At 52.5% G+C, this 20,573-nt stretch overlaps 2 protein-coding genes across 3 annotated transcripts in view; one reads left to right on the top strand and one right to left on the bottom strand.

Annotated features, from left to right (window-relative positions):
* Positions 1-11,147: 11,147 nt before the first annotated feature.
* Positions 11,148-16,455, top strand: IDH2 (isocitrate dehydrogenase (NADP(+)) 2). The gene is made up of 11 exons (XM_083370943.1): positions 11,148-11,312; positions 12,382-12,473; positions 12,899-13,064; positions 13,224-13,384; positions 14,350-14,493; positions 14,663-14,799; positions 14,979-15,130; positions 15,550-15,662; positions 15,768-15,865; positions 15,950-16,042; positions 16,126-16,455. The coding sequence occupies exons 1-11, from the start codon at positions 11,207-11,209 to the stop codon at positions 16,211-16,213; spliced, it is 1,350 nt and encodes a 449-aa protein (XP_083227069.1). The 5' UTR covers positions 11,148-11,206; the 3' UTR covers positions 16,214-16,455.
* A 70-nt stretch (positions 16,456-16,525) lies between these two features.
* ZNF710 (zinc finger protein 710) overlaps positions 16,526-20,573 on the bottom strand; it is a 29,061-nt gene continuing 25,013 nt past the window's right edge. For both annotated transcript variants that reach the window (XM_083370934.1, XM_083370935.1), the window contains exons 2-5: positions 18,131-19,552; positions 17,811-18,002; positions 17,417-17,591; positions 16,526-17,315 (exon numbers count right to left, since the gene is read on the bottom strand). In XM_083370934.1, the coding sequence (XP_083227060.1) occupies positions 17,146-17,315; positions 17,417-17,591; positions 17,811-18,002; positions 18,131-19,522 (1,929 nt within the window). In that variant the 5' untranslated portion in view covers positions 19,523-19,552 and the 3' untranslated portion in view covers positions 16,526-17,145. The remainder of the gene's footprint in view (positions 17,316-17,416; positions 17,592-17,810; positions 18,003-18,130; positions 19,553-20,573) is intronic.

Below are 20,573 nucleotides of genomic sequence, written 5' to 3'. Positions count from 1 at the left end.
ACAAGATATTTACATCAATTATAGCGGAACGATTGAAACGATTTCTGAATGATTTCATACACGCAGATCAAAATGGTTTTCTCGCTAAGAGACACACTAAGCACAACATTAGAATAATATTAGATACATTGGAGTACTATGAATTACATAGCGAACAACAGATGGCATTACTTTTCTTAGACGCCCAAAAGGCATTTGACAATGTTAAATGGTCTTTTTTGTGCCAACAGCTTAGCTTTATGAATATGGGAGAAAAATTTATAAATATAATTAGGGCAATTTATGACAATCAGGAAGCAAAAATAATTATTAATGGGGAAGCATCTAGCAAGTTTCAAATTCAAAAGGGAACACGGCAAGGCTGCCCCTTATCACCGTTGCTGTTTATATTGACTCTTGAAGTATTAACGAGAACTATAAGAAACGACCCAAAGATAAAAGGATTAACCATTAAAAAGGAAACCTTTAAATTGCAAGCTTTCGCGGACGATCTAGTTTTTATTATGGAGGATCCATGTCAGACGGGACCAAAGCTATTGGAAGAATTATCTAAATATGGTGAGGTTGCCGGACTGCGAATAAATAGAAATAAGACCAAGATGATTGTTAAAAATATGACCAATAAACAAAAAGGTAATCTGGCCGAAATCACGGATATAGAAATAGTCAAGAAAATAAAATATCTAGGGATTAACATTATGGCTAGATGGACTTCACTCAAAAAGGATAATTATGATAATGTAGTGAACCAAATAAAAGGTGATCTGGAAAGATGGGGAAACCTAAAACTCTCATTATTGGGAAGAATCGCTGTCATTAAGATGAATATTCTGCCTAAAATCCTGTTTCTGTTTCAGAATATCCCAATCCAACTCGACTCTAAATTTTTTCGAAATTTGGATAAATTATCACTAAATTTTATTTGGCAGGGGAAAAAACCAAGAATTAAATTGAAATATTTACAAGACACGAAGGAAAATGGGGGTTTTGGATTGCCAGACTGGGAATTATATTACCACGCCGCGGCCCTGAGCTGGATTAGAGAATGGGTAATCTTGAGAAATAGAAGACTATTAACTTTAGAGGGTCACGATTTGCAATATGGCTGGCATGCTTTCCTATGGACGGAGAAACAAGGTCTTTTCTCGCATTTTCAAAGACACCGGATCAGGCAAGCGCTACTCAATACTTGGAAAAAAATTAGATCTCACAATTACACCAAAATACCAGTCTGGCTATCCACCCTTGAAGCGATAGTTTACCCAAATCTGTTTGATTTGGGTAACATAATCTCATACAAGGATATTCTGAATGAGGAGGGGGAATTGAAACTTAGGAATGAACTAGAATTACAAGGTATAAAACTCGATTGGTGGGCCTACTTACAAATCCAATCGAGATTTAGGAAGGATAAAAATGAATGGGGGATATATACCTCTGAAACAGCATTGGACAAAATATTATTGGGACCGGACTCTAAACAAATAAGGAATTTTTATAAATTACTTTTGGGATATAAGCTGTTTGAAGAGCAAGTGAAAGACCCCATGTTGACCTGGGCTAACAATTTAGGACATAACATCGACCTAGATACTTGGCAAACAATTTGGGATAGGAATAAAAGGATAACACTGGCCTCATCGTATAAAGAAAATTTATTTAAAATGTTTTACCGATGGCATCTTCCCCCAGCCCGCTTAGCAAAAATGTACACAACAGCATCTCCCAAATGTTGGAAGTGTTCTGAAGAGATAGGCACATACTTCCACACGTGGTGGTCTTGCAGTAAAACACAAAAATTTTGGAGAATGATTTGGATTTGGCTGAAAGAAATATTGAAACAAGATCTGGAGTTTAGTCCAGAACTTTTCTTGTTGGGAATCACGAAAGAGAAATATCCTAAAGATGTGTTATACTTAACGATCCATATTATCACAGCAGCTAGAATATCATTTGCGCAAAAATGGAAAAAGAATGAGATCCCAGGACAAAAAGAGGTTATTAGGAAAATTTGGGATTGCGCTGAAATGGACAAATTAACTTTGGAATTAAAGAATAAAGATCAATCAGACTATTATAGAATTTGGAACAAATTGTATCTTTGGATGGATAAAAAGAAAGGTCTCTATTAGGTTTTACAGACTAGCTCACTGTTTTAAATATTGTGGTATTTCACCGATTTGTAATCTAAGTGTATTTAAGTGTATTTTTGATGTACATATATACATGTATATATATATATTTAAACATTGTAGACAAAAAGGTTTGTCAGCTCGCTGGTACTGTGTCCAATGTTTTTAAATAATAAATTTAATAAAAAAAATTTAAATAAAAAAAAAATACCTCTGCTCAAGGGGCTGCTCTTTGTCTAGTCTAGTCTAGCTTGCTTGCTTGCTCTCTCTTTGTTCTCTCTTCTGCTAGCTTACAATCCAGGCATGGAGGCCTCCATGCCAGGAAACAATTTCTATTTACTTTATCGTTAAATAAAGCTTTGAATGATCGCATTCCTGCGTGATGCCTTTTACTTGGAAGCACCTTAACAATCCATCGACCTCGTGAGACCATCTCACAATTCCGTACAAGGAAACACTTCCGATCCACTTCCCTTATGCAGCATTTGCAGGTCTTGCTCTGCCCTTTTCCCCTTCCCCTTAAGAAGCTTTCTGTCCAGTAAAGAAATCCATCCCCTTGCTCTGATTGGTCACCATTTATGGATATCTTGCAAATATTCCCCCTATTTTCCCTCAGAAAGACACCTAACTCAATCCTCCATTCATTAATGTTTAGATCAAAACTTTTTGTTGCGTCAGAGAAACAATCACTCAGGTTCAGACAGACATCATATCTGCAACCAAGACACCTTTGTTATTATCACAAGCCTTCCTTTTTTCTTATTTTTACTATGCATTTTTGTATCTCCTTTCTTTTTTCATTCTTTCTTTGTATTTCAATATATTCACAATAAATACTGTATATAGATTTTTTTAAAGAAACCCTCCATACACATTCAGCCATTAACCCCTTAAATGATCTTTTGTTCTGGGCTCCAGGCTGAGCCACTTGCTAAGAATTTATTTTACAGTTGCTCAGGCTTTAGTTCCCTCATATTCCACTTTAATCACACCCCACAACCAATTCCATAATAATACAAAGCATTTCATAATTAGTCCATTCATTTTGTCACCTTCTTCTGAATCAATAATAATTGATAAATGTACAGTGAATTTCTCCCAAACAATAATAAACATGTTAAGAATAGAGTAGAATAGAATCTTTATTGTCACTTTAAATGTACCCTAACTAGCATACATTAACATGAAATTTTGTTGCATTCATCTCTCAAAAAATACCATTATGCATATACCCACATAAATGCACATATATGACACAGAGAAACATCAGTGTCTAGTTCGAACATATACATATACATGGCAAAAAAAGAGAATCCCACGAATTCACAAGACGGAAGGCATAAGGAACAAAGCTGTTACAGAATCTGGTAGTCCTGCTGGAAATACTTGGAAACCTCCTCCCAGAGAGAAGCAACGGCAGCAGACCGTGAAGTGGGTGTGTGAGGTCTCTAACAATGCTTCACGCTCTGAGCACATACAAGCGCTTGTAAGCAGCGTCCTGAATAATGGGAAGCGAGCTTCCTATAATCTTCTCGGCTGTCCTCAGCACTCTCTGAATGGACCTTCTATCTAAGGCACTGCTACCACCAAGCCAGACAGCGATGCAGTTTGTTACAACACTGTCCATTGTGCCTCTGTAAAAAGTGGCCAGGACAGAAGGAGAAAGATGTGCTCTCCTCAGCCAACACAGGAAATGCAGACGCTGGTTTGCACGCTTCACTAAAGATGCTGTATAAAGAGACCAAGTACGATTGTTAGTGATCTGCAACCCCAGGTACTTGACCACCTCCACAGCTGCAGCCTCGATACAAAGTGGAGAGTGACTATGCCGGCTCTTTCTGAAATCTACTATGATCTCCTTTGTTTTATTAGCATTCAAAACCAGGTTATTTTTATTGCACCAGTCCACCAGAGCCTCCACCCCCCTCCCTATAAGATAATATTAAAATGTTAAGATGGCATAGAAAGCCTTTTAACGAACCTGATTAAGCACAATTTTTAATGCATATATTCACAAGCATCAATGAAGTGACACTATGCTTTGGAATCGGAAGAACACATCCAGGAATTAGGGAGGGGCCCTCCCAGATGTTCCACAGGCAAGAGACCCTCTCCTCCAGAGCTGGACCCATCAGCACTTCTTACACGGGTTGCTCGGTCAAGTCCTGTTTTTAAAGCTTCCAAAGTAGGTGGTCGACATCTTGAATTAAGTCAGGAAAGCAGATGACAGCCAGAGTGGATCCTTTACTTACTTTACTTACCACAGTTCAAAGTTACAACGGCACTGAAAAAAGTGAATTACAACTGCTTTTCACACAACCCTTGCAACATCCCCAGGGTCACGTGGCCAAAATTCAGACGCTTGGCAGCTGACTCGTATTTATGACAATTGCAGTGACCTGACAAGCAAAGTTAACAGGGAAGCCAGATTCATTTAGCAACCGGGTTACTAATTTATCAACTGCAGTGATTCACTTAACAACTGTGGCAAGAAAGGTCATAAAATCGGGCAAAACTCAAAGTCTCACTTAACAACAGAAATTTGGGGGTCAGTTGTGGTTGAGGACTACCTGTATTATAATTAACCTTTTTAAGGATAATCCAATACCCAGCACTGACTTTGCCTCACGCAGATGAAAAGGGCTGAACCTTGCAACAGCACCATCACATCACCAGATTGTGACCTGACCAGATGATCCACAAAGACACTGTGGTTGGCATAAAACCCACAACACGATTCAAAAGGCCCAAGACGAGGAGCTCCTTTGTTCTTCTGCAAATCCCCAAAAAGCCAGCCAAATAAAGGCTTCAGAGGCTTTTTTGCTGCATTTACGTTTCTGAGCGTAGCTGGGAATTGGGTGAGTAGGTAGCCAGAGAGCTTTTGCTACCAAGCTCTGTCAGCAACTGCTAGCAGGAGGAAAGGGCCGAGGGCCACAGTGGTTGCCCCTCTTCAGCAGAGGCTCCCCAGGCCGGGCTGACTGCAGGAGTCATTCCTCTGCCACGTGCCCCACTCCTGTTTCTTGTATTGTCCTCCCACTCCCCCCCCATAGAAGGAAGAGATTGCTTGGACCAGCTGTATCTTCCTAAGCTGCTTTTCTTTGCCAGATTAGTTGATTCTTCCTGCTACCTGAAATTGGCATAATCCTGACCAAGATTACTCCAAAGGCTTCCTTTTGTGCTCCAAGGCAGGGGAGCAGCTAAACAAATAGCTGGCGCCAAGGCAAGTCTCCCCATTGTGTGCTTGCTTGCTGCCTGGCAATCTCTTCCCCCTCCAGCGGCTGTGAACACAAACACTGATTTCGCCTTGCTCTTCTAGCATCCAAGTGAGGGCTACAAAGGACAAGAGGGCTGCAGGATTTAGCCCTTTTTCCAAGCTTTCTTGTGAGCCAAATTCCAGAGTATGAACCTCTGTCCTTGGGGCCCACTTGGCTCATTGGGGTTGTATCTTCCTGACACATAAGTATTTAGGGGCAATTTCTTAATAAACCTTTTTTTAAAGATGGATTGAAATTCTCTTGGTATTCTTTGGTGACCGTCCTGCACCTTCTGAATTAAGTCTCGACATGCAGATTACCAGAAACAGAGCCCAGGAGCCCAAATCTGGAGTTGGCCCCAACAGAGAGGCTTGGGCCTGTGGGCTGGTTTGGATGTGGATCGACTTGGGGCCTGCTTGGAGGTCTGCTCCTCCGAGAGACACACTCCCCCCCCAGATCTTCAGAGTGGCTGATGTGCTCTTGGGTCAGGGCTCTGCCAGAATCTGGCCCCTCGTGGTCTCATGGGGTCTCCTCTGCTCAGGCTCCGAGGACTCTGGTGAGGCTGTAACATCCACCAAAGCAGCCACCGGGTCCCTTTGCACAAGCCAAGTCAGTAAACAGACCCCAAGTGGATCTCGGGAGGACACTTTCTTGGCGAAGGTGTAAGAGCAGCAGAGATTGGGCCCACCCCCTCTCCTGCCTCTCCTCCCTCTCTCTTGCTCTGTTTAATTCCTCGGATTGGCTCTCCCAGTGACTCTTGCATTCCTTCCTCAAGGTTACCCATTAGACATCTCTTGGTTGAAAGCTTGACGAAAACCATTCAAGAGCTACCCAGCTTTTCTGGAAATGCAGCAGCCTTGGCCAACTTAGCAAAAAAAACAAAACACAACCCTGATACATCTGAGACTGGCTCATCCTTTTCCCAGTCTGCTGGGTCAAAGATTTTAATAAGGGGCGTATCTGTGCCTCTGTTAAGATTTCCTTTTGTCAAAGAAGGGTTTCCACACTTCAAGAATACAAAGAGCTGGACAAGCAGTCGCCAAATTGGCATTTCCGAGGCTCCCCAGGTGAGCTTGAATTAAATTGCAGATCTCCAGACTCGACTCCTCGACTTGGTTTGGCAGGAGAGCCCCAGACTCAGCTAGATCAGAACCTTTATTGCAGACAAGAATGAAATCACTCATTCCCACCACCGTGCAAAGCTGCCAGGAAGTCTGTAGGTTCCCGGAGTAGGAGATGAGGCTACACATCATGCTGGCAGCTTGTATGGCAATGAAGGCTCTGCTCCATTTGCCTTCCTGGCTTCATCATCAGCTATGGATGACCAGCAGAGGGCAGGGGAAACTTCACATTCAATCATTGGATGAAACAATGCATTGTGGGTCTTGGTCAGAAATCTTAGCAAACCACGCTTCTAGATAACTTGTTGAATGAATAGCTGAGCTATCTTAGCGGGGCAGGGACTGAAGTGAGCCATTTGGCAGCTTAGAGGGCATAATTAGAGGATGGCTTTGTATGGAGTCCTGGTATTCAGAGCTGCCAGGGATTGGGAAGCTGCAGACCCCAATAAAGACCACTGTTGCCGTTTGATGCTCAACAGTTGTGCCACCGTTGGAGACTGTTGGCAGTGGGAGCGATGCCAATACTGTGCAGAGCATCAGAGGACTGAAGGATTCCTTTCCAGAGGGAGAAGACACTGATTGAGAGCAGATGTAGGAGAGAGCCTGGCTTGGGGTTGGGGTGGGAGTAAAGCAGGGAATTAGTCTGGAATCCCCATGTGGGCACAAGTGGGTGACGTCTGACTCTCCTTGAATGTCGTTGAACTTTATCTAGTCTTACTGAGGTGCAACTCCGAAAAGTTTCCTGTATATAGGCTTGAGCAATGAAACAGCGAACTGAACTCTTCACATGTGGATCTAGTTGTTTGTGCCTGACAAATAGAAAAGACAGTTGAATTATAATGAAGAACTTAATGTGAAGTTATAGAGATTAGGGAACATGTCTTGATGAAGATATGCAAGATGCATTGCTAAGATAATGAGCGGAGACAAATATTTTAAGTCCACAACAGGCAGATAATATCTGAAAGCAAATCCGATAGGCACCACCCCATTTCACTAAAATGTAAGTAGCAAGAGGATATACAAGATAATCAAAGTTGTAAACTTTGGCTCTTAAAACTGATATCTTTCTCTCTATATAGCCATTTTATTAAAGATTGTAACAATGAAAACCAATACAACTGAAAAAATAGAATAAAAAGGAAGAATTGAAAGTACAGATAAAATGCAAATAAGGTGTTAAGTAGTGGGCTCTTTGGTGCAGGAAGGAAGACACGAGGCTGAGTACAGGATAACACATACTTTATTCTTGCTAGAACTGTACTGAAACTTGGCTGCAGCCAGCCACAATATATAGTCTGGCCCACAGGTCTGCAACACGCGGCTCCGGAGCCGCATGCGGCTCCTTCAGCCGTCTCCTGCGGCTCCCAGTCCTCTGCCATGTGCAGTCCCCCCCCCCAAAAAAAAAGTGGGACTAAAAAAGTTCAACCAATCAATTCAAATATGCAGGGTAGGTGCATATCTCGCCTTGGCTCCACTCTTCAAACCCTGTTCTGTGCATGTGCGCATGTACGTGCATGTGCACACATTTTTTGCAGCTCCCAGTTTTTCCTTTTGTGAGGGAACCGGTTCCGAGTGGCTCTTTCACTGTTTCAGGTTGCTGAGCCCTGGTCTAGCCCCTAGGTGGCAGCCAATAGGTTTCAACCCACTCTTTCCCCATATCCCCTCTGTTATCTGTCAACACATAAAACCTTGTCATTCTTGTCTTCATGTCAGCAAAAGTCCAGAGGATACCAGAGATAATATACCTATTTTAACCTGCTGCTCCCGAGACTAGGGACTGTCTGTTGGAACCATGACACAGACGTTCTTAAAATTAACTCCCAAGTCTATCGTTCAAAAATATCCTTCAGTATGTCAAATGTTAAAAGTATTTTGCTTTATTCTATAATAGTAAGTTGAGTTTTCTTCTCCTTGATAAGAGCAATCTTTAATTCCCTCTAGTGTCCATTTTTTATTTTTTATTTTAAAATCAAAACAAAAGTTACTATAACCAATCTTAGTATAAATAGTTCTAGGCCAGGGGTAGGCAACCTTGGCTCTTTTATGACTCGTGGACTTCAACTCCCAGAATTCCTGAGCCAGCTGGCTCAGGAATTCTGGGAGTTGAAGTCCACAAGTCATAAAAGAGCCAAGGTTGCCTACCCTTGTTGTAGGCCTTGGTGACATATTGCAGACGGGGCAGTGGAATCCTTTTAGTCCTCTAGATCTCTTGGTGGATTTCTGTACCACTGACCCCCTCTGGCTTCCCTGTGATGTTTCAGCTCATTCCTCCGCAAGCAGCCCAGTCGGTGTGGGGAATTCACGCAGTGAGGCTTTCCAGTTACACATCTCTACCCTCTTCTGGAGAGAGATGCAGGAAGAGTCCTGACCCAGTGCCAGGAGGTTGTAAAGCTCCGGATGGAAGAGGCGGTGACTTATCTCAAGCTAGAAGAAATGGCTATTAATCTAGAAACTAACCAATTCCCCTACATTTCCAAGGTTAGCTCTTAATGGAGTAGTGCTCCCCCAGCAGGAGCTGATTTGCAATCTGGGGAAACTTCCGGACTCGGATCCAAGTAGAACAGCAGGTGGAAGGTGTGCACAGAACAGCCTGCTCAGCTTTGGCTTGTGCGCTAGGTATGACCCATCCTGCAGCAGGAGGGATTGGTCATCCTCGTGGCCTTGTCACGTGACAAGATGGCACTGCCCTGAAAATCAGCTGGATGCAGCTGGCCATGTAACCAATGGGAAATTGGGAGCTGCATTAGCCGTGGTCTGTTCCTGGGGCAATTCAAGATGCCAGTGCTGAGCGGGCACTTGAATCCTAAAGGCTGGGGGATTGGACCTCAGCAGAATTGCTGACTCTAAACCCATCTGCCTGCCCCGGGCACATAGGGGGAACAACCCTGCCAGGAGCTTCTGGGGACGTGTGGCAGAAAGGGAGTCGCAGGTGAGCCGTGGCCGGAACCCCTTTCCTCAGGATCACCACCCCATGAAATGAGGCCAGAACTTGACCTTCAGCACCCCAGAGATGACGTCATGATTCACATAAGCAACTGGTAGGATGCAGCTGGTGGCTGCTAATGATGTGCGGAACGTGATTTTATGACAATTACTAACAGAGCTATACCTTACAATTAATTCTTTACTGCTTTTATAAGCCACCCAGATCCCCTTTTTTGAAGTGAATATACACACTTGGAATGAGTACCCTCTTTTCTTAAACGGATAGAATCGAGTTAGAAGGGATATGAGAGGCCATCTAGACTTGCCTGGTGCAAGATCCATCTGAGCACGAGCATCCAGCCTGTCTGCTTACCTCATCACTTCATGGGGCAGCCTCTGCAACTGCTGATGGTTTGTGAGGTCAGGCAGTTCCTCCTTCCTCAGTTTTGACCTCTGGAACCTGGAGCTGCCCATCTGGAGCAAGACAGTAAATCCCCTCTCTTTTTTCTGCTGCGACAACCCAAGAGGGAGCCTCCCTCATTTCATCCCCTCCTGGCCCCTCCTCTACCTGCCCTCAGCAAACTTGCTCCCCTTTCTTTCAGAGCCCAGAACAGGACAAAAACTCAAGCAGGGCTGACATCTAATTCCCCCAGGCCGAACTTTTTCTGTTAATGCACCCCAACATAGGAATGTTTCTTCTGGCAGATACTAGCCATAATTCGACCCATATCTGCATCATGTGGGAATTGCCTGCCCTGAGTTCTGGTCTTGAAGGCCTCCCCTGTTTAAGCCCCTCTGAAAGGCCACCTGTGCTGTGCTGGACTCTGCAGCTGCGGTCAAGAGGAGTGGGTCAGAGGTGGCTGGCCAGCCACTAGACTTGCTGGCTGCCCCTCCCCGGTCTTTATCATAAAGGCCTTTGCACTATTCTTTCTTAGGCAGAACTTGCAGCCCTCAGACTGGGAAAGGGACCGGCCGGATAAGAATGGCAAGCTGTCTCTCGGAGATGAAGAGGATCTCCTCATAAGGAGAGGAGCCAGCAGGGCATTCAGCCAGTCAGCACTGGCCAAAACACGAATAGCCCAGGATGATCAGGTGGGTTTCAGCATCATGGTGCACAGTGGCCCCTGGCCTGGGGCCCTCCCCATTTCCACTAGTGGCAAGACTAAAAATAGCCGGAGGGCCTTCTCTCTGCTCCAGGAAAATCCCCCCCCCTCAGTACCACTGTCCAGATCAGCGTGGCTCAGGAGAGGCAGTCCCGCCGTGAGCCCCAGTTACCGACTCCCCCCCCCCCCTGCATTTCCACAACTAGGGTCGACGTGGAGCGCCCATCTGTCCCCAACCAGCTTGATGTCCTGGTGCAAAGTTCCAGTCACGTCAACCGCGGGCAGGAGGAAACACCTCCACCTGGCATGCCCGGGGGGGGGGCTGCTGGCCCTGCCTCTCCTGGGCCGGGGGTTGGGGCATGGGCGGGGGGGCAGAAACCCAGATCCGGGCAACCCCCCGGCCCGGTGCAGCTGAGTCCAGAGCCATCCGCGGGGAGGCAGCAGGTGGCAGCGGCGGGTCCCGGTCCGGCCAGGGCTGGCCCCGGGCGAAGGGCGGCCGCGCAGGGGCGCCAGGGGCGGGCGGGGAACAAAGGCGCACGTGGCCGCCGAGCGGGGACGCCCCGCCCAGGGAGGGCCGGGCGCGGGGGGGGGCGGGGGCGGCTCCAGGGCTGCTGCGCTCGCGGCGGCGCTCTGCTCGCCTTCCCTTTCCTCCGCCGCCGCCCGCCGCGATGGCACGCTACCTCCGCTCTGGGGCCGCCGCCGCCGCCTGGCCTCGCTGCCCGGCCGCCGCGCTCCCCGCGCTCAACGCTTGGCCTCGCCCGCCTCACCGGCACTGTGAGTGGGGCGCGGGACGGGTCGGGTCGGAGCGCCGCGGCGCCTTCCCGGCCCCGGAGAGACGGTCCCGCCGTGCGCCCCGGCCGCGACTCGCCCGCCCGGGGGGCCGCCCTGCCTCCGCCGGTGACCTTGGGGTCCCGACCGCCGGCCTGTCTCCGCCCACCGCCCGGCCCTCGTCCGGCCGCAGGGCCGCCGGGCAGCGCCGGCAGAAGGAAGGGTGGCGGCGGGGGCATCGGCAGCCCGCCTGGCCGGGAGAGCTCCGCTGAGCGCGCCGGTCCCGCGGCTCCTGGAGCTCGGCCAGGCCGAGGACGGGCTGGAGCTCGGCGCCTGGAACGCGGCCAGATGCAGGAGGCGCCGCGCCTGGCGGCAGCCCGCCCGGCCACCGGCGCTGCTCCGCTGAGGGCTCGGCCGGCGAAGGGCTGCGGGCCCGGCCCTCCTCGCTGGCCGGAGCGGTCGGGCTGGGGAAGGCCTCCGGCGGCCGCGAGCGGAGCCCGCGCCGCCGCCCCCCTTCCACGGCCCTGGCAGCCGGCCCGGCCGGGCACCTGTCGGAGGACGCGGGGCCAGCTGGCGCTCGGCGGGCTGCAGAGGGGCGTCCGGGCCTGCCGCTGCCCGGCGTCCTCTGAGCGTGACCTTGTCCCTTTGCGGGCAGAGGCCGCCCCTCTCTGGGGCGGGGCGGCCCTTCAGCAAGAGCGCGATGTGGCAGGAGGGTGGCAGCAGCCCTGGAGACCCACCCCCGGGAGCAAGTGGGCCCTGCAGAGGACGGGAAACTGGCCCAGGACCCCGAAAGCGCTTGATCCTCCGTTCGATGCCCCCAAACAGCCATCCTTCGCTAGCCGGTCAAAAGCCTCCACAGCTGGGCTGGGCTGGGGGCAGTATGTCAGCCGCTGGTTCGAGAGGGGAGTCTGGTCTCCTTGGGGAACGTAAACCTGCCCTTCTAATCGCTTTTAACAAACGGGACGCTTCCAAATGGGCCTGTCCAGCATTGCTGCCACCGCGAAGGGGCCTGAGTTTGTCCAGGGGTGCAGGGAGAGTCACGGCCTTGCCACCTCTGATCCCATCTTCTCCGCAGATGCTGACCAGAGAATCAAGGTTGCCAACCCTGTGGTGGAAATGGACGGGGATGAGATGACCCGGATCATCTGGGCCTTCATCAAGGAGAAGGTACCTGGCACTGCCCACCCTCCCTGCCCCGATGAGCCGCTGAGACAGTGGCCGGGAGCCCAGGGTGGATGGTGGGAGTGCTTGGACAGAGTAGAAAGCGAAGGAGAAGTGGAGAGCTGGATTTGAAGCTTTGAGATGGGGAATCCTGAGGTATCTTGTTGATTCCTGCATGCATCTTAGGCAGCCCAGGCGATGCCGCAAATGCTTTTCACGTGCAAGGCAGTGGCTCGCAGAGGAGAGCAGTGTCAAGTTCCCCTCCATCCTTGCAGAATAGCGCCCTGAGGGCTTGAAAGTGATCTCTGCCCATAAAACGTGCACAGGAGGAAGCACACGCACATTGCCTCTCTTGGTGACAGGAGAGACTGCCCAGGTGAGGCAGGCAAACAGGTGTCTACTCCTGACTGCTTCTCGTCTGCTGCCTGCAGCTGATCTTGCCCAACGTGGATGTGCAGCTGAAGTACTTTGACCTGGGACTGCCCCACCGGGACCAGACAGAGGACCAAGTCACCATCGATTCAGCCCTGGCCACTCAGAAGTACAGCGTAGCTGTGAAGTGCGCCACCATCACCCCCGATGAGGCCCGTGTGGAAGGTATGTGCGACCAGGCGAGGCAGAAGCTCCACCAAGGGGCCCCTGGAGAGTATCTGTCTGAGCAAGGTGGCGGACCCAGAGGATGCCGCTGGTGTCGGAGGGGGTGGGCAAGTCACCTTGGCCCCAATGCCAGATGCGTCTCCCTCATGACCCCTGCAGAATTCAAGCTGAAGAAGATGTGGAAGAGCCCCAATGGCACCATCCGGAACATCCTGGGCGGGACGGTTTTCCGAGAGCCCATCATCTGCAAGAACATCCCTCGCCTGGTCCCAGGCTGGACGAAGCCCATCACCATTGGGAGACATGCTCACGGTGACCAGGTGGGCTTGCGAGGGAGAGGGCTGCCCTGCTGCCAAGCCACACAAAGCAGTTTTCTTGCTGCCAGGTGTCCTGGCGCACCTCCCAGGACCCATTTGAAGCCATGGAAGGAAAGGCCTGTTGGGATCTCTGTGGGCTCCAGGAGTTTTTCTACTTGCACAGCCACCCATGGAAGTTAAGAGAACCAGCAAAGTTGCTAACGATTTAAACAGATGAAACTTCTGCACTTTATTCAGGGTTTAATAGTTGAACGTTTACAGGACCTGGAAGTCATTAAGTGAATGTGAATGGGATATAATCTGCTGATCCGATCCAAAAACACTTTCTGGAATGCACACCTGAATCCAGGCTCCAATATATTAAAAAGTGTGATAATAATAATCATCCCAGTCACAGCTTCCCAGTGGGGCCACCACCTCTGTGGGACGGACAGCTTCTCCTTAAAGATAACCTTGAATTGTAGCTCAGCAAACAGTCGGGACAAGGACAGGGGCAGAAGCCAGACACTTCCTAGCAGGCTGGGGGATGGGCAGAAGAGCTGATGTAACAGGCAGAATGGTCAGGAAATGCACCAGGGCAAAGCAAGGTGGGTGCGGGTAGCCATAATGCATCCAGGTAAAAGCCCTCAAATTATCCTGTGTCCCAGATTAGACCAGAGGTTATAAAGACGGGAAAAACCGAAGCTAAGGAATTTCCGCAGCTGCTCTGAAGCCTGAACATGGGAGGAAAAAGCCCGTTTTCTAGCCAGGCCATTCTGGGACTCCCCTCAGCAGTGTTGGGTTGATCCTCCCGGATCTTTCATTTTGCAAAGCATTACTTACTCGTCTTGCCTAAAAATGCCATTTTTGAAACCTTTCTTGTTTTTAAGTGGGTTTAACTGCCAGCCCTAGGCGGGTTTTGATCTTGGTTTCTTTAGAGACTTTGCATCTTGTAAACCCTGCAATAACCTCGGGACTCTGCTTTTCAGTACAAAGCCACAGACTTCGTGGTGGATAGGTCAGGGACCTTTAAGATGGTTTTCGTGCCCAAAGATGGCAGTGGAGCCAAGGAGTGGGAAGTCTTTAACTTCCCAGGCGGGGGTGTCGGCCTGGGCATGTACAACACGGATGAGGTGAGGAGGAAGAGGGGCGGCTTGGGCAGAGGGGACAGATGCAGCTTTCCTGGGGGAATGCCCAGCCTCACGGGGGTCCGGCCTGCTGAATCTTCCCTTGAGGAGGGAGGGGAGCTCTGCAGGCCCCGCCTCAGGCACGTCCCACTGAGCACCGGCCTGCCTTTTGCAGTCCATCTCGGGCTTTGCCCACAGCTGCTTCCAGTATGCCATCCAGAAGAAATGGCCGCTCTACATGAGTACCAAGAACACCATCCTGAAGGCCTACGACGGGCGGTTCAAGGACATCTTCCAGGAAATCTTTGACAAGTGAGCCATTTAGCCCAGAGGGAGCGTGGGGTGGGAGCAGCCCCCTTGGCTCTTTCAACAGGGGGGTCCGAGCCTGCCTACCAGGCCTCTGGGGCCCCTTTGCACTGGAAGTTACACAGGGCCGGCCTTGCATGATGCCGGCCCTGTCTGAGGAGGGTTCCTGTCCTCCTCCCTGTCAGGCACTACAAGACCGAGTTTGACAAGATCAAGATCTGGTATGAGCACCGGCTCATTGATGACATGGTGGCCCAGGTGCTGAAATCAGCTGGCGGCTTCGTCTGGGCTTGCAAGAACTACGATGGAGATGTCCAGTCGGACATCCTCGCCCAAGGTATTGGCTGGCCCTGCCTAGGGCACACAACCAGAAGGTGGACTGGGGCTGAGCGCTCGCCGACCAAGGCACTGAGTACCCCATGCTGAGCCCTTAGATCTGGCAAAAGTGGTCCCTCCTGCCTACAGCTGGTGCAGCCAGGCTAGGGTGGCACCTTCCAGGGGAAGCAGCTTGGGCTCAGCCCCCCCCCTCCTAAGGGCCACAGGGCTTCTTCCTGGGGAAAGAAGTGGGGGGAGGGGGCTTTCCTTCTCCCACAGCAGGCTCTTGCTGCCTTTACCCGGGCTGCTGGCGCCAGCTGTGCCCGGGGTGCCCCTGGGGGGCTGCACAGGTTTCGGGATGCTGGTGAGCAAAGGGAGCAGAGTCCCCCTTCTTCCTGGTCAGACGGACCCTGCCTGACCAGGCTTTGGGTTTGTCCCCAGGGTTTGGCTCGCTGGGTCTTATGACCTCGGTTCTCGTCTGTCCGGATGGAAAAACCATCGAAGCAGAGGCTGCTCATGGCACGGTGACTCGCCACTTCCGGGAGCACCAGAAGGTGAGTTTGCCTGGCGGGCGGGGAAGTCCTGGGGAGCGCTGCTCTGGGTGGCCAGGCCGCCACAGTCCCCCGGGCACAGGCTCTTTGCTTGCCCCTCCCCCTCAGGGCCGTCCCACTAGCACCAACCCCATTGCCAGCATCTTCGCCTGGACCAGAGGCCTGCAGCACCGAGGCAAGCTGGACAGCAACCCACCGCTGGTCAGGTAAGAGCAGCCCCTGGCCCTCTTGGGGAGCAGCGGCTGGGGGAAGCCTCTCCCCAGACCCTCAGCCTTCCCCTCCCTCACCAGGTTTGCCGAGACTCTGGAGAGGGTCTGCGTGGAGACGGTGGAGAGCGGGACAATGACCAAGGATCTGGCTGGCTGCATCCATGGATTGAGCAAGTGAGGCCTGGCCCGGGCTGGGACGCGTTGGCCAGAAGCCCTGCGCTGCCCAGAATGACCGTGTGCCTATTGTCTCCCTGCAGTGTAAAGCTAAACGAGCACTACGTGAACACCACTGACTTCCTGGACGCCATCAAAAGCAATCTGGATAGAGCCCTGAGCAAGCAGTAGGAGAGGAGGGCTGCGGCTGCAGGGACCCTGACGGGGACTCTGGGCACGCCGGCACGGCCGCTCCCGTCCAACAGGGGTCCTTTGGGGCACGTTCCTAAAGCTTGCGAGGCCATTTTGGCCACTCTTGGGAAGGGGACCTTGCTCCCCTCCCCACTCTGTGACTGCAGATCTTGCAAGCAGAGAAGACAATGGTTGAGTGCTGTAACTGCCTTGGGTGCCAAAGAGAGCTATTAAATGATGGCTTCTCCCTTAGTGCGACAGTCAGTCCGTGCAACACATCCACACTGCTCCGGCGGCACCACCCAGTCCGTCTGCCAAACAATATTCATTTATTGCTGAACTTCTTCAGAACTGGAAAATAAACACAGTAGCTCTATGCACAAAAGGGGCAATCCACTTGGTGGCAACGCCCCAGGAATAGAACATGGCCACAGACTGTGCAGGGCGCGCCTTGACCGTTCTGCCAAGTAAGGGGGGTGGGGTGGGCTTTGGAGTCCACTGGGTCAGGAGGCTTCCCGACCCAGGCTGCTCTTTCAGAGTGCAGGGCAGAGGTAGATTGCAACACGGGTGGGAGGCGAGCGCTTGCGGTCCGGTCCAGGAGCAAACTGAGGGAGATCTGCCTAGCCTCCCACTCCCCCCAGTCGCTTTAGCCACGACTTGGGCTGGGTCTTCAAGGTCACCCTGGCCAAGTGTGGGAGGTAGAGTAAGGCAAGCAGAGTCCCGCAAGGCTGGAACCCAGCTAGGGCTGCCAGCCAGCAGAGCCACACCTGGTCAAGAGGCGGCTGGGAGGGCCACAGAGGCTGTAATGGAGCAAGAGCCGCAGGTCCAGCACGGTCCTCATAGGGCTCTCCTGGTCTGTGCAGCCCGCTTTATGGGGGGGGGGTAACCCCCTCCACCCACCCACCCCCTTAACCAGGCCCTTCCCATTCCAACTATAGCATGTTGTAGTAGGCTATCTCCTTCATGGTCTGTTCTGCCAAGGCAGACCCACCGCTGGGGTTCCCCACTGCCCCATAGTCGTAGGCGTTTTCCTCGTAGTCGTCCATCTCCTGCTGCCCGTCCAGTTCCGAGGGATTGGTGCCTGCCAGCTCCAGCATGGGATCTGGGGAGAAATGCAAACATGCCAGGTTGCCTCAGGGGCACCTCTGGGAAAACAGCGTCTGGGGTTCCCCTCTCAGGTGCTTCCCTCCCCCCCTCGCCCACCTTGGCTGTCCAGGTTGATATCCATCACGCCGTGCTTGACTTTCATGTGTCGACTGAGGTTCCCCTTCAGGTTGAACTTGCTGGAGCAGTAAGGGCACTTGAAGGGCTTGCTGCCGGCGTGCAGGTGCATGTGGCCCAGGAGGTTGTACATGCGGTTGAAGGACTTCCCACACACCTGCAGACAGAGGGGACAGGGCGGGACTCAGAGCCCCTCCAAGGGGATGCCCGGAGAGGAGAAGCACCCTCCACTGGTGGGCAGCAGCCTCCCCGTGTGGCCAACGTGCAGTGTGGCTGGTGGCCCACAAGAACACTTGGCATGGGGCCCCAAACACAGCTGGGGGAGGGGGGGAAGGCACGAGATACGGGGCTTTGGCCCCCTCCCTCCCAGCCCTACCTTGCATTTGAATGGCTTGACGGGTGAATGCACAATCATGTGGGTCTTGAGCGTCTGCTTCTGCACAAAGGTCTTGAAGCAGATGTGGCACTGATAGGGGCGCACGCTGGTGTGGATCAACATGTGCCGCTTCATGTTGGCCTGCAGCGTGAACTCTCTCCCACACACCTCGCACTTGAACTCCTTCACACCCTGAAAGAGACGGAAGTGGTCTGGATAGCCCCGGAAAGCTCTGTGCCTGACCTCAGCCGGTCCAGCCAGGACAGCGGGGCAGAAGGCGGCTGCTGGACCCCCGCGTGACCCCAGTGGGCCCGGCCTACCTTGTGGGTGAGCGAGTGCTGCTTGAGGTGGTGGATCTGGCTGAACTCCATGCCGCACTCGGTGCAGACGAAGGGCCGCACGTTCTGGTGTTTGAGGGTGTGGTTCTGCAGCTGGCTGCGGTAGTGGAAGGACTTGTTGCACTCGGGACACGTGTACAGCGTGGGCCCCTGGTGCGTGGCCAGGTGGCGCTTGAGCTGGGTGAGAGTGGAGAAGTCCAGGCCGCATTCCACACAGACGTGGCAGCGCCCGCTCTCGTGCTTCCCCTCATGGGCCTTGAGCTCACTGGGGTAGGCAAAGCCACGCCCACAAAAGCGGCAGCTGTAGGGCTTGACGTCCGAGTGCAGCAGCATGTGGCGCTTGAGGTGGCTGGTCTGGGTGAAGGCCTTGTGGCACACCTGGCACTTGTGGGGCCGGGTGCCCTGGTGAGTGAGCAGGTGGGTCTGCAGGTGGCTGGGCTGCTTGAAGAGCTTGCTGCAGTGCGGGCAGGAGTGGGGCTTGATGCCGTTGTGCCCCAGGATGTGGGTCACCAGGTTGTACTTGGAGGTATAGGACTTCTCGCACAGGCGGCACTGCCAGCGCTTCTCCACCAGGTAGGAATCGTCAATCTGGACATTGATGTCCAGGCGGTCCATGTGCACCTTCTTGCTGTGCTCACCGGGGACCTCTGCCTCAAAGTCCAGGGGCTCCTGCCAGGCAAAGCCCACCCCACTCTTGCCTTGCTCTGGGGGAGAGGCCGGCAGCTGGTTCTCCACGCCACCCAGGGACGGCAGGCCGGGTGGGAAACTGCAGCCGCTGTCCAGGCCAGCGTGGGGCGAGCTGGGGAACCTTTCCTCGTAGGCTCCCAAGGAATGCTCTTGCTGCGGGGGCCTTCGCGGAGGCTGCGGGGGCTGAGGCCGCCTGTTGAAAGGGCTGAGGCTTGCCATCCTGCCGGTGCCACCCTGCCTTGTTGGCTCAGAGCAGGGCCCCTCTACGTTGCTGCTCTCCACCTGCTCTTCGGGGCCTCCAGTGGGCGCTTCAGGGCTGCCCTCCTGCTCCTCCTCCTCCATCTCGCCCCTCTCGTGCTTCACGTTGGGCACCAGGCGCATAGGGGGCCGCTTCCTCCTCCGGGCCTGTTTCCCAAAGGGGGCTTCTGCCTCCAGGCCCTCCTCTTCCTCAAGGGGCTCCCCCTGGGACGGGCCAGCTGGGCTGCTGCTCTCGGGCTGCTTCAGCTCAGCCGCGGCGGCAGCAGCTGCGTCATCCAGTTTTCCTGCCAAGCTGGAGAAAATGCTGTCTGGATTGACCGTGCCTCCCAAGAACTCATTCTCGGATACCAGGCCCAGGACCGCGGCTTGGGCCAGCGACAGCACCACCACGGCATCCGTCTGGGTCCCGGAGCTGGCAAAACGTTCCATGCCTTACACCATCCAGCAGAGCTGCAGCACCTGCAGGACGGAGAGAGGAAGAGAAACTGAGCTCCTTCTAGCGCAGGCTTTCGCCCAGAGACGCACCGGCGACACAGAACCAAGCTCAACACCGAGAGCCTCCGCTTCTCTGGGCATGTCCAAGGACCAGCCATCACCATCCATACCAGCCAGCCAAAAATTCATTGCCAACTACAGGCATCCTCCTCCCACTCAGGAAATCACAACTGCCAAATAACGTACGGTTCTCACTTAACAACTGTTACACTGACTGTTTTAAGTGGCCACCTGAAGTTGTGACAGCACTGAACATGTAGCTTTACAACCGGTCCCTGCACTTATGACCAACACAGCATCCTACGGTCGCATGATTGCCATCTGACAATGGGAGCGTGCAGAGACACTGAATTGGAAAAATCACAAGTTGCGGTCAAGTGATGTGTTGGTTAGCGACCACACTGCTTAGCAATGGATTTGCCCTTCCCAACTGTGGCTCTTAAGAGACATGCATCATAAGTCTATCTGCATCATTTCCAGGCCCTCTGGAGCATTTTTTCATGTTATGATTATGATGAGAATTAAACTCAGAACATGGACACAGAGAGATGCGGTCCACGTAAGAGTTGTGCGTCTTGGGAGCAAAATCTGCAGCACGAATGGTATAACCCCAAGCCAAGCCACCTCCTGCTTAACGGCTGACCCTACAGCCTCATCCCCCAGGAGACCCCACAACGCAGGGCCTGGAAGGGCAGGCCCAAAGGAGGGGCTAGCAAGGAGCCGGGGCGCCTTTTATTGTTTGCTACAAGCAGAGAGAACTGGGGGGGTTGGGCGGAAAGAGGGGCTGGGCCAACTGCAGGGACTGGGTGACGGGGGGGGGCTCGCTCCCCCAGAGATGCAGGAACACGCTGGTTGTCTGTCCTGCAGTCATGGGGGAGGAAAGCAGGAAAGAGCACTCCGGAAGGGGAGCCCCCCCCCGTGCTGCTCATTGCCATCCTGCAAGGGGGCCGGCGAGGCGTCTGGAGTTCCCCCCCGGGGGGGCTCT

The sequence above is a fragment of the Vipera ursinii genome (assembly GCF_947247035.1).
Source record: "Vipera ursinii genome assembly, chromosome: 11".
Lineage (NCBI taxonomy): Eukaryota > Metazoa > Chordata > Lepidosauria > Squamata > Viperidae > Vipera > Vipera ursinii.
This window is presented reverse-complemented; position numbering and strand designations above follow the sequence as displayed.

Coding starts and splice junctions, on each gene's coding strand:
- IDH2 (XM_083370943.1), top strand. CDS start 11,207: ATGGCACGCTACCTCCGCTCTGGGGCCGCCGCCGCCGCCTGGCCTCGC. Junction 11,313..12,381: donor TCGCCCGCCTCACCGGCACT/GTGAGTGGGGCG, acceptor TCTTCTCCGCAG/ATGCTGACCAGAGAATCAAG. Junction 15,663..15,767: donor ACTTCCGGGAGCACCAGAAG/GTGAGTTTGCCT, acceptor CCTCCCCCTCAG/GGCCGTCCCACTAGCACCAA.